The sequence below is a fragment of the Gymnogyps californianus genome, chromosome 4 (genome assembly GCF_018139145.2).
Source record: "Gymnogyps californianus isolate 813 chromosome 4, ASM1813914v2, whole genome shotgun sequence".
Lineage (NCBI taxonomy): Eukaryota > Metazoa > Chordata > Aves > Accipitriformes > Cathartidae > Gymnogyps > Gymnogyps californianus.
This window is the reverse complement of record NC_059474.1, coordinates 27,616,836-27,630,845: the sequence shown is the minus strand read 5'-3', so window position 1 is coordinate 27,630,845 and position 14,010 is coordinate 27,616,836. Positions and strand designations below refer to the sequence as shown.

General features: G+C 38.7%; 1 protein-coding gene across 1 annotated transcript in view; it reads right to left on the bottom strand.

The window, feature by feature from the left end:
* GRXCR1 (glutaredoxin and cysteine rich domain containing 1) overlaps positions 1-2,311 on the bottom strand; it is a 41,572-nt gene extending 39,261 nt beyond the window's left edge. The window contains exon 1 of the mRNA XM_050896520.1: positions 1,916-2,311. Coding sequence (XP_050752477.1) covers positions 1,916-2,311 — 396 coding nt within the window. The remainder of the gene's footprint in view (positions 1-1,915) is intronic.
* Positions 2,312-14,010: the final 11,699 nt, after the last annotated feature.

The following is a 14,010-nucleotide window of genomic DNA, read 5'->3' as shown; positions in this document are numbered from 1 at the left end:
ATCTGCTTTCAAAACCTGCCTATTCTTTTGGCCTTTACAATGCCTGTAGCAGAGAGTTCTTAAATTTAATTATGTGCCATATGAAAAACTGTTTAGTTTGTTTTCACCTGATAATTTAATTTTTCCACTTTCTTCTGCTGTAAAATATTGTCAATACAAGATCCTTATCACCTTTCAAACTATTCGGTATTTTACAGGTTTTAATTATGGACTTCTGTGGTAGACTTGGTTACATATCATTTTCTGAAGTTGTCAGATGGATATGCCTCCTCTCAAGCATTACTTTCTTCTGGCAAAACACCTCATGGAAATAGGGCTGGTCCTAGCTGTAACTCTGCTAGGAATAAAAGAAACTTCATTGCAATCAAAGTACGTATTGATTTCAGTCAATGAACCTTTCCTGAAGAACTTTCAACCTAAAACTGGAGATAGAAACAGCAAGATGACAGGGACACTAGTTAAGGTACATATGTCTTCAAATGGGTCAATTTATTTAGCTGATTCAAATTTCTTAGCTTGGTGTCACTGATGCAGCAGAACAAAGCTTTTAGGAGGAAATGAGGCTAGTGAGGTGAAATGGTGTACTCCATGTAGCGAAACGACATGGAACAGTATTTGGAATCAAGGTTGGAGAAGAAGCCAGACATGCCCCAGTTAACACTTCCTAACGCATGTCTACTTAGAAAAAGTGAGTTTGTTACAAACTCTATCAGAGTCAGGAACTCAAGGACAAACTCTTCAGTGAGTGGCTTCAAAGAAAGCAAGCTACTTGAGTGCTATGTGATGTAAAGAACAAAAATGAACAGCTAATTCATCTTTGAAACATCCAACTGCCACAGGAAAATTGGTATTGACAAAAAGACTGTTATAATTTAGGTACAGCATAGAGGATAAATTCATATTGAGAAGCAAAAGAATGTTAAACTATAGCTATTTCTAAACATATTATGAAATTACTTAGTTTCAAAGTAAGAAAGAACTTTAGAAGATTTCATTTCAATACACAACAACAGTTATTACTAATATCAAATTCCCTGTGCTTTAAAACTGCATAAATGCTTTTAAAATAATGCCCTGAAGCCAATTATAGGTTAATTTAAGTTACTATCATAATTCTGGATTATAACAACCTTTAGAAAGAGTTTGGTTCCATACTTGTTGCTCTTTTATTTGAATACTAAAGATTTGAAGGTTTGAATAGCGTATATAGATAAATTATATATATGAGCTAAATTTTTTAGAACTTCTATATTGATTTTTCTGAGGCCTGTGTTTCTCTGCCTAAGGCATCAGTGTGGCATATACTGTTTCAAATACAGATATTCTGCTCCTTCTACAAAATAAATGGAAAACAGACATTAATAAAAGAGACCTCCAACTAAGATTTCATTCCTCTGAAATTTTCATGTGGGAAAACCGTCACTGCTGCCATCCTGCACCTAATTTGATCTACTTTGCAGATTAAACACAATGGAAATTGCAAGTATACATATTTACATGTAGGGGACAGTAGATAACATCGTAAACTCATTAGAACTAATATAATAGGAGTGGAAACATGACCCTTCCCTGTACAGTGGATCTGTACAGATCTCCAATAAAGCCCCAGTTAATTCCTCTGTTACGTTTCTTTCCTGGTCCATACATAGGAAGCACAACATACACATTTCTACCCAGCAAACTTTAGGTAAATTTTGAAAGAAAAAGTTCACAGTCAATTTGGAGTGTGGAGCTGTTGTATACCAGAAAGAGCAATGAGCCCCTCCTGTGCAACAACAGTAAGTGGATAGCAATGGGAATAAGGCAGAATATTGAGAAATCATAAATGAGAGAGGTTTGGATAAAGAGAAAAATAACATGGGGAGTTAAAAAGGACAGGCACAGGGCTTACAGCCAGCAGAACCGCATCACCTACCTGAAATACTTTTGCCAAATTGTCAAAGAGGGCCTGACCAGCGCTGACTTTATGCTTGACTCCCCTGACTGTGCCGTTTTTGCTGAGGATGTTGACTCGCTTTGTACCAAATCCCCTCTCCTTAGTGGCTCTAACTAAAATGAGCAAGTCGTCCTGCTCATTCTCGTTTTCGTCGCACTCGGACCCTATGTGTCCATTCTGCTGCCCGTCCACTTCGCTCAGCCGGCTGGTTTGATCGGTTTCTGAGCTACTGGCGTACTCGGAGTCCAGAGAGTCGGCAGCCTCCCCGTCAGCGTACACCTCCTTCAGCACTCTCCCGCTGTGTGAGGATGCTACGCGGAATCGAACCTTCCTTGACAGCCTCTCGCCGTCCGCCTTCATCTCACTTTTAAACATCGCTTTTTCCATTGACATAAGCAGTTTGCATTGTTCCAGCGTGGTGCCCATTGCATTTGCCAGTTTGTCACACTTAACAACAATATCAGCGCTGTTTTCTGTTGACAGGGATTCTCATATTAAACTAAAGAGGGTTCCCAAGAAGCTACACTGCCATTCTGCAGTTAATAATGGATGCATTTGTGCTATGGTTACCTTTAAACTAAAACCTGTAAAATGATCTCATTAATTAAATATTAAAAAGCCATTGTGTACTTTTTAGCACTAAGGAAGACAGCAAGAAAGGTAGAAATTATATTCATTGATTAAAATAAAAATTCAATCCCACACATGATAAACCCAATAACAGAAATTACATGAGTTTATATGAATGCAGTTTTTGTTTGCTGAGAAAGACAAAGAGGAAGAGGTTTTCACAAGATCTGCAGAGTCAAAACTGTTTATGTACATTACACCTGAGGGGAAAATTGCAAACCAGCACTGAAGAGGAGTCAATGATGGGCACATTTCTTTCATCAAAACACTTCATTCCCCTACCAGTCAGACCTCATTCACCAAAGCTTGTTTTTTATATAAGCTTACAGAGATTCAGCAGGGAGCTCTGACTTGGTGTTTTGCGATGCTGGCCTTTTCACAGACTGGCAGAGCAGCGGAGAAGCAATTAGACACAATTTGTTGCACAGAGTAACACAGTGTTATTAAATAAAACCGAGCCACAGCTAGTACCACACAGTAACCACAGCCTCTGTTCTGTTTTGTCAATTATTCAAGGGACTGGGCCAAGCGAATCTGAACGAGGAACAGGAGAAAGCTAATTAATTGGAGCAACAAGGATCAAACAAAGAAAAGGAGGGTAAGGCGGATTCAGCCACAGGGGAAGCAAATTCCCCTATCCCAGCAAATCACAAGTAGAGGTTGGCGCACCGTTAGGCACCTGGCTCTAGATGTAAAAATAACAAACTGCACTTGAGGTTTCTGGCTATATCTACTCAATATCATGTAGTAGCACCTTAGATCCCCAAGCTGGTTCTGAGTTTGCATGATGATCCCTGCTTACAGTGCTATTTCTGCATTTTCTTCATTTAAAGTAAAAGGCAAAGCATTCCTTAGAGCAGCATCGAGAACTCCATCTCCTTCTCACTTTCCTGGCAAACATTCCCTACACACTCTCTACAGCTTCATTTTCTCTCTAGACTCATGAATACTGAATTGCTTCCTGAAGCCCGTGACCCGCCGACAGGTGTAGGTATGAAATGTGTCCCTAGATGCTCAGCCAACCCAGAATGGTAATGCCTGTGGTCACGAGCAGCTGCAGAGCTTCAAGCATCTGAGGAGGCTTTCTGGCCAAGATTTTGGAAATGCAGGCTCAAATCTTTCTGCAATTAGGCGGGGGTTATTGCAACTTTCTTTTGAACAAGAGGCATGAAAATACTGCTCTTCAGCTCAAGTAAAATCACAATTCTTGTGACTAAACTCTAAAATTACTTATTTTCCATCTACAAAATGGAAACACAAATGATTAGTGCCATTTCATAGTGCTAGTGCTTGCCACACTTCTTTCTAAAATAAGATGATTCACTGTATTATCAACTACTATTATTCACACAGAAAAAAAACAGGTAAAAATAATAAGTTACAAAAGTTAAAATGCATTGCTACTCATCTTTCAGAGGCGAAAAACAGCTTGTATCAAAGTCTGTACTAATATTGAATACAGTTATAAGACACCTTGTGAAATTCATTGGAGGGGGGGCGGGCTTGAATCACACTGATTGTGATAAAGCCACTTGCCCACAGGAGCTTTGACAACAAATACAGTTCATTATTACTAAAAACTGACTTAGAACTAAGAACATTCTGTAGCAGAATGAATATTTCAAAGTATCTTTTATGGAATTATCCAAACAGGGCTGCAAAATACCTGGAGAAATCACTTAGCCTGTTACCTACCCCAAAGTTAACTGTATCATAGTGTTTCCATGATTATCTGAGTGATCTCCTCCTAGAAACCTTCAGTAATTAACTTTGTTCATATTCTTTTTTTAATTAAGTAATAAAACCCAAGTGCTTTGCAATGAATTGCCACAGATTAAAAAATCTGAGCTTCTATAACAGAAATATTTTGCACAACACTTTTATTATATTTTTATCTCCTTGTGCTGGTTTAGCCAGGACACTCCTCCAATTGATGCTATATATTCTTTAACATAGAAACCACTTTACTCCTATTGCAGGCAATGGGAAAGCTTGTATTGTCTGTAGTGCAAAGGATCTGATGCTACCTGAGAGATTTAAAAAGTTAATGTAGTGTTGAATAAATGCAGAATTAATCAGTTTTCATCTGATCGCATTTTAAAAACACTCCAAATACTGTTAGCATCTTGTTCTCTGTTAGGGGGAAATAAGCTCATCGTTTAGTTTCATGGCAATTCCATTATTCGCTGGGAAATATTTTTATGTCTGGTTATGAGAAATGAGAAACTGTATGCACAGTTTTCTCTGCAGAAAAATAGTTAAGCACAGTGGAGCATGCCCCTTGACAGAGGCATTTACACACATAAGATTTCATCTTGATGTTCCAGCTGTGGACCTTCTCTGAGCAAATCTGTGACTTTGGGGGTAAGTGCACATAGCCGGCAGGAAACAGATTACAGACTCTAAACTGGTTGTATTCATGACATAAGACATTTGAGAGTTCAAAGACCTGAAATGCACATATTTGTACCATCTGCTGGGTCCATGTTCTCAACAAAGGCAGAAAGGATGGAACTTGTCTAAGCATCTCTGTCCCTCCTGTAGAATAAAATTTGTAGTAAATGCTGACACTAACTCCACTTACCCAGTTTGATGCTGCACTCTGCGTCCTGTTATATTTGAGTTTATCATCTTCTAGCTTCTCTAGACAAACTTCTTTTCATTCAAAGGGTTATTTCATTTAATGAGCAGTATCCATTAAAATCTAATGTGGCAGGATTCTGCAGTAATGAGATATTTCTTACCCATAATTATGACTCTTCCTGAATCATTTGGCTATTGTTAGTTTTTCTTTCTGCTTAGTTGGGTTCTAATGTTCTGCCATTGACTAATTCAAGGCCAGGGGGTCCAGCAAGCATAAAGTCAAAGTGCACAGAGAAAAAAGTTGTCACTACAGAGATCTCTCCTGAATAGAGAAGCGCTCTAAAAAAGCACCTGGAAAGAAGATATTCCATCCATTGCCTCTTCTTTGACTCTGTCTCATCTCACAAGGAACTGGACCAACGCATTACCTTGATGTTGTGCTAAATAATATGTTTTCCAGTAAAATCCTCACATTTTATCACATTCAAATTTATCACTAACTTGTAAGGAACAAAGAAATTGATGCTTCCACTAGTTGTTGACTTCTGATGCTTCTTCTTGACACAGAGTCAAGATAACAGTACGGGATGAAGCCCAGGGGACAGATGCTGTACAGTGCAGCCTGAAAGACAAACATCTGCTCTGAGATAGACATCTGAGAATCTTCCACACTCCATGCAAGAAGGTGCCTGCAGAGGGCAATTCATCACATCTTTCTTTCTTCCATGACAGCGTAAGTCTAACTAATACTTAGTCTGAATATTTACCTTTTAAATGAATTGCAATTAGGTCAGGTGAGCCAAACTCTTTAATAGTTTTAAGATGAAAGGTTTGAACTAAGCTAAAGTAGCAATCACATTATGTTCTAGTCTCGTTTATAACCCTGACACAATTTCTTTAATATGTAGGTGAGATCTGGCTGTCAGGGTTCATCATATATATACACATATATATACTTTAATTTCAGCAGCTTATACAAGTAGAGAATCTGTCCTAGGCACTCCATTTCTGTAAGTCTGGAGCACTACCAGCTTCACCTTGGGAAAGGACCACAAATCAATAACATTAAACTGTAGCAAAATGCTTGAAAGAGTATCTAGCCATGTGTATTAAGCAGCAAAGATTGTTTGCATTTTGCTGAAGAAATGTAGAGTGTGCTATTTGAAACAACTGTAAAAATGGACCTCAGGACATTCCCATTGATCGGAGAATAAAAGGTATAAAGAACTGTTAGAATTGGTAGTATTAAAATAGCAGCGAAATGAAACCTGAATCATGAAAATGAGACTTTTGGAAGAAAACAGATGTCCAAAAAAGAAATAAACTAGGTTGAAATCAACAAATGCCTTATTCATTTCTGAACATGTGATGATTTTAATAGAGCGGTTTACCCTATGACAAAGCGTTATACTCTCTGTTTTGATGCACAGTGTAAGTGGGGCCATTTTGCCTTATGTATTTGCAGGTTACTAAGTATATATAGCAAATCTGTAGGCTGACTTGATACCGTTCACACTGGTGTCATTCATCATTAGACAGATGGCATGAATTCACAGTGACATGTCTTGTGATACTAATTTTTCTTCACTCTACAAAGTCTGTTTTGCAACCGCCTCTGACTTTATTACTCTGGTAGTAATCAGAAGCATATTCTGTAATCTCTAACTGTTAATGCACAATTAGCAGAGCAATCATCAGGACCCAGATATTCAAAGGCCCTAGATCTCCCGTCTGTTGTTGGGAAGCAGGTATTTTGGTTTGTAAAAGCACACGTGGAAAGTTGAGTTTGTTTATTCTGTTACAAGTAAGTAAAGTTTGTGAACAACGTGCTCTATGCTTTAGAGATTACAAAAGCAGATGATCTGAACAGTGAATGCTAAAATTGTTTCTAGCTGAGACAGATTTAGTGCATTTCCCACTTGCTCACAGAAGGAATATTCCCATTTGCTAAGCTGGCAAAACATCTGTCTACTTTTCTGCAGGTCCAGAATAACATTTTGACTGTAGTAAAGTTCAGGAGGACACACAGAGCATGTTCAGGTACCCATCAGGGAACTCTTGCATCTGGCAGTTGTTTGTCAGGCGTAGCAGCTGCTAAACAGAAATACTACAGATGAGAACAGACCAAGCATACTGTTGCTATTATAATGTCTAATTATTCATATGACAAGTGCTTTACACTGCCATTTCATTTTATTTGTAGATTTCATTTAACTTCTGTTAAACAATTGTTGGACAGAATGGCAGGGTTTCTGTGTCTACGTTTCTGCTTACATTAGTGAGTTGGATGCATTGTTTCTTCAATTTATATAATGAAGGAGTTAAATGAATGAGGAAATCAACACATGTATCTAGGCCATGCACACAAGCGCACAAGGAGGTAAGAGGACATATGGGATCTTTCTGCTACCCTTTTTGCCAGCGGTAGCAGAAAGCCTCCATTTCCAGACTCTTCAGGGAGACATGCTCTACATTGTACCTGGAAAGGTAGTCAACGACTATCTTTAACTTGAAATTCACAGCCTTTTCAGCACAGTTCTTTCATTTCTGCTTTTTCCATGGTAGGTTTCCATAGGAGCCAAGCTGCTGAGCTAAACACAGAAGCAGCGGTTCATCAAGAGCTTCTGTCGTTATGCGGTAGTTCAGCTTCTGCTGAAAACTTATTTTGTCTATTTACTCTGAACAAAGTAAAAGCTCAGTTCTTAAATGTGTTAAATATCTGAATTACACGAGGCACAAACCAGTTTTCCTTCTGCAGGAGAGCCTGTCAAATACTTCTATCCTACTGACTACAGTAGTAACAATAGTGGCTGGAAACTTTGATCCATGTCAGATGGCTGATAACAGGCATAATCGTTTGTTTCTTCTCTTACACAGCCAGTCTCAAAATTCATTCTTTGTAGCTCCATTTTTTTCTAGTCATGTAAGCAGTCATCATAGGATGTGTGTAAGTGTTAGCTGTCTCTCCAGAAGCTTTAGTCAGTAGTTGGCCACCAGAATTTTTGGTGGCCACAATTTTTAGAGTCTAGAATAGGATTGAATTTATATGCTGATCTCCATTAAGATCTTTGGTATATTCTCTCCTGTGTTCTAGCTGAACAGGTAAAAATAGTGAGAGAAAAATGTTTCCATTATAGCAGCAATTGGTAGAGAAAAGAACAACGGTGTTATGAAAAAAAATTGTTTTACAGATACGATGTATCAGGAAAAAAAATCTCCAATTCAGCAGAGAACAAAAAAGCATGTTATAAGAGGTAATTGCTCAGCCAGACTGTTCCCTCATATAATGTACTGGCTAGGTATTAAGGTAGACATTAAGTTCTGTCTACCCAAGTAACACCATGGTAAATTGTGAACCTACCAGTTTGTGGGGCCACATATGCAGTCCAGACATGTCCTACTCGGTGTAGGATTAAGAACAGAGTGTGCTCCTCTCCACCAAGCCACCTCCCACCTGAGCACAACAAGCGAGTCCCAGGGAAGATCTGTATGCCAGAATCTAGCATAGAACACATCTGAGGGTCACTGTCAACTAAAGGGTTGCTAGGCTGCGGAGCAACCATAAAAAAATATGACAAAAATGTTGTTTTCTGTCTGATGAGTCCACAATGGCTCTGCATGAGCCCATCTCAGATTGGGTTTACTGTCGTTAATACTGGAAACTATAGGTGAGGCTGTGTTGCAAAAGAAAAAACTGGAGACTAGAAGACATTAATGGTAGAGCAAAATATTTGTACACATTTCTTCTAAGTTCTGCTTAAACTTCCTAAAGGTGAAAATGTGCTCCCATCTTTTTTGGTGTGATTTATAACACCTTTGTTTGAAATCTGGCCTAAAATCTGATAGTCCTTCTCCATCAAATGTCACAAGCCAAATATTACTGAAGATTTGGAAGAAGAACCTGCTACAGGAAGCACTGATTCACTAGGAAAAATATCCTCTCCTGTACCCATACTGCATTTATCATTGTTTCAATGATAAAGGAGCAATCAGGAACTTTTAAGAGAAATTTATTCTTTGCTTGGAAAGAAAAATGATCCTCAGACTCATGATAGTTTTCAAGGTTAATTTTCAGGGATTGCAAACAGTCCCTCTTCATTGTGATCAAAGATGAAAATGTCAACATGAAAGCTTCAGAGAGTCATTTCCATTCTCAGAGCTCCACATGAAGCAGCCTCAGCAGCAGCAGAGATACTTGAACCCTGTCCTGAGATTCCTCATACATCTATTTCTCTTAGCTCCCGCTAGAGACACAGGCCATCTTTCTGTGTTGGGCCTGTTGTTGAAAAATGAAAACAACACAAGTATAGGGATTAAAAGGATCTGGCATTCAGTTACATTGGAATAAAATGGGTGGAAAGAACTAACACTCTAGTGAAATTCAATTTCGTATTGCTCTTCCTCATGTGATTCATTACCATTTGTTAAGTACCCCGAGTATGCTTTCCAGGCTATCCATGTTGACGGATAGCATCTCTGGGTAATATCAGCTAAATAAAATTTAAAACAAATTCTATCAAACTTCTGTCATCTTTTGACTCATAAATACATATATTCGTATGTATACCAGACACAAAATCCTTATAGCCCTTTATATAAGGTGGGTATGTTAGGCCTACGTGTTTGCTTTCAATATTTTGGACAAGTTCCAACTAGATCATTGAATGCTGCATTGTTAAATTTTGGACATGGTGGTCTTCCCCTCGCGTTGCTATGTTCTGTTAAGCAGCTGCTGAGTCCTACTGGTGAGCTGTCAACACCTCATTAGTGAGCGACCTTATTTAAACACATCTCTTAAATGTTCCTTGGAGACAAGAAAGATTTAATTACATAGTTTCACTGGAATTACTCTGAGACTTTTATAAAGAAATGAAAAGGATTTATAAGTACTGTGAGTAGGCTCATGTTTTTTTAATTTTATTCTTAGATTATAAAAATGTTTTTCAGGTCGGTTTATATCCAACCTGGGGTTTTGGATGGGTAATATTTATTTTGGGACTTTAACTCTGAGGGAATCAATGCTAACAACATGTAAGCAGCCCTTTTTGGTCAGATTTATTCTTCTGTGGGAGTATGTACAAGTTACTGCTTGCAGACTGTATGGAAATTCTGCTGCTGAGCATGCAAATATCTACCAAAACCCTACATCTAACTTGAGGCACAGCTATTGCATATCTCTCTCAAACTTTCCACTATGTAGTATTTTTGACATATATTTTTGAGCCAAAAATATGACTACTAGTGATTTAGAATATTTTTTTTGCATCTCTGGCTTTCACAGGAGAAAATTATATTCAGTGTTTTCTTCCTATCATTTTTTTTCTCCTTAGACAGCCACATTGTTATTGTGACTGTAGACAGTAGATACTCTAGTGATAATAACATATAATAATGCAGCTTAGCTCTCATTTCACACGTGGGAATAAGAGTGATGAAAATAAGATAAAGGACTTTCATTTAGTTCCATTGTTACTAGCTAATATTACCATTAGTATTCTTTCTGTGGGTTTCTTTTATTCAAAACTCAATAAATCCTTATATATTGTTTGTTTGCCATGTCTTCAGATCATTGCTGAGAAAAGAAAGACTCCAAAATCTTGTGAAGTTGGGTTTTTTCCAATTGCTGTTCATGTATGTAACAGCAGACTGACTCCTGTATAAGGAAGATGATCTGCATACACTGTGATTTCCCATACAGCCACTAGCTGATAAGAAAAGTCATCCAATCCCTGGGTTGCTGTGCTATTTTTAATTTAAGATAGGGTGGATATCAGTTTTGGTGAAGGAAATATTTATTTATATACAAATGTATTAAATCTTAGATGGAAAGGAAAGGATAGCATTTCATACAGCCTTCAGGATAACAGAAACATATCAGCTTTGCCTTGTGTGCCCCTGAGGAGAGTTTAATAGCCATGACTTTCCAAAGGTAAATCTTTATGAGACCTGGAGGCAGAAGAGCCATCCATGGACACAGAAGAGATGAGACTGGTTTGACTTTTCCACGTGACAGTAACCCATAACCAAGTCTAGAGGTGAGCAGAGAAAGACCAGGTGGAGGGCAGGGGATTGGGGTATTGGTCTGTTTAATGGCTGAGCTAATTGCAAGAGGGATGAATCATTAAGTCATTTAGGCTCTGTGGATCTCAGCCACCGAATTGGGAATCACCTCAGTTTGATTCAGACAAACCCTTACTATGAGCAGGGAAATAATGTCAGCAAATGCTTGTCTGGCCTGACTGATGAAACCATGCTGACGCTGGATGAAATTGCTGCCTTATACCAGCAGAAATTCAGAGCTTAGTGCAAATGGAGGAGCCTGGACTGGTGATTCACCCCTTGGCACAGGGATGTCAGGTACTGTCGGAGCCAGTCTCTGGGTAAGGCTGGCACACAGCGGCCCCAGGCACCACCAACAGAGGAGAAAGGCCTTCCTTTTCTATTTGCTAACAGAGAAACAGGTACTTTTTAATCTATAGAGGAAGGAAAAGCTTGGGAGGACAGATTATGCTTTCTTCTTTTAGCACTGATTCCTTCAAAATCATTGGGAACAATGATGCGGTGCTGTCCAGCTTTTTCCTCACACTTCAGTGCACTGAAGTGTGGACATCATAAATCCAGTTATTCACGACTCTAATTTGCAGTCACTTCCCTGGGCCACTCATTTGCTATTTAAAAAAAGAAATGCCAAACATTGTCCAAAGGGACATGCACATACCATAGCACTGGGGAAAAAAGAAAAATATGATGCCTTCTCCTTTAGCTACCCTTAATCTCTTTAGAACTGGGAAACACTCACTCACCTGCTGAATACCCAGCACTCTGATATTTGAACACTGTTTAATAGGTTGGTTTGTACATTATAATGAATCATGTCTTCAGTCACCTATTCTTTTTTTATTATTATTACTATTATTTCAGTCTTACTGCACTCCTCAGAAAACCAAAGGCACCAAAACAAGTATAGCCTCCATATACTATTCTAATCTTGTTTTCTTTTCATTTCAGCTTGGATTTTGAGCACTTAGACTGAGCTAATTCAATTTACAGGCTCATTAACCAGACTGCAAATGAAAGGGGAAGACAGTGTGTCTCCACAGGAATCGTCCATGTCAGAACGGTCCCTGGGTTTTAAAACCTCAGGAGCTCCTGGTGCAGCATTAGTCTGCTTTCTCATACCTGCGATACAAAACAGGATCCAACAGGTAAAGAAAGTGGCAAAGAAACTGAAAGGAAAAATACAATGCTTTTTCCTCCAGTAAATATTAAATTGCATGTGAATTTCTCATAGGCTTCCTGGTCAAATCTTTGCATATGATGACTGACTTGCCAACAGGCTTGTATGCTAAATCGCATTTTTTTCTGATTCATCTTAAAGCTGTTTCAAAACAAAAGAAATATTTCTTTCTCTCTCCGTATCTCTCTCTTTCTAGCTCTACCTCTATTTGTCACAGCTGAGGGACAGTGACAGTATTCAACACTGTTTCCAGCACGCATGTCTGAGGACTGTGTCCTGAGCCTGCCTGTCAGAGCTTTTCAGTGCACCCAGCCCCATAGCATTATTACTGACCACATGCTAGTTCCACCTTTTAGTTACAAGATTCTTACCATGAATGCGAGATTCCTTAATTTATAAAATGGTTTTCTGGTCAGAATACCTTTTGGAGGGGCTTCTTGTTTTGTATTGATTTGTTTTGCTTTGATTAGTTTTACTGTAACTGTTCGCTTACTGTTTCTTTTTTCTTTGCTCCCCAGAGCTGAGGAGACTGCTGAATTGCATCAGTTACCAAAGGATGCAGCCTTCAGCTGAACACTCATATATAAATTACTATTTCCTCCATGGTGCATATTCATCAGAGGCAAATTCAAATGCACACTCTCATTTTATTAAATTCTTACATTTCAAATACGTATTCACAAAGGCAAGATTTCAAACCAAATCTTTGGTGCGGTTTAGTGGCAGTCCTAACTCTAAATAAGCTCAGCAGGAACTCAGACCTCCCCATCAGTCCCCATCAACGATGCTGAGCCCAAGATATTGACTGAGCTGCAGCGTATTTAATTTAAAAGTTTACCCTTAGTCTCCAGTTAATAACACACACATGCACTCTCTTCTTTCAAACCAACCCCTTTCACAAGCAGTGGCCTTTATGCACGGCAGCTAAATGCCTGGTGACTAAATGTCACCTCTTTGAATGCAAAAGCTATTTCATTGTCCAGAACTGTTCCTGAAACACTGAGCAGCATAACGATTCCTGACAAAATAGGCACCTGGGATGTCTGATACTGCAGTGAATTTTCATAGACATGCACTGTCACTAGAATCCCATTTTGTTGTGGTCTCCAAAGACTTGCATTTATTGGACTCAAAATCTCCCTTCTGCTGGCACTTCGATTCCAGGCCAAGTAATTTGTGACATTTCCCTCACAAATTTTTCTGCATCTGACACTTTGTGGGGCAGATTCTCATTTTTCTGCAGCAGGCTTCGTTTATTTTCAGCAACAAAAACCCAGATGAAAGCTAAATCAGCTGGGCAGGTGAAGATTCCTTTTAAATAAGTGAAGCACTTTGGTGGTTTAGCTCTAGCACAGATATCAGATTATATAAGGATGTCCCAGCGAGTGACCCGAATGAATCTTAGTCACCAATGATATTTCCTAAACGTTCAAAAATCCTGAGTCAGGTCCCCCAAAATCTTCAGACTGGGTAAATATTGTACAATTTTGAAGTGTGCATATTTCTTTTCTCTTTGATCTTGATCCTGTTACTGCACTCCTTTGGTATTTTCAAACCTTCCCCTGCAACAACATAGAGAGCAATCACATTTTTCATGGAAACTGAGATCTTCATGCAATCCTTT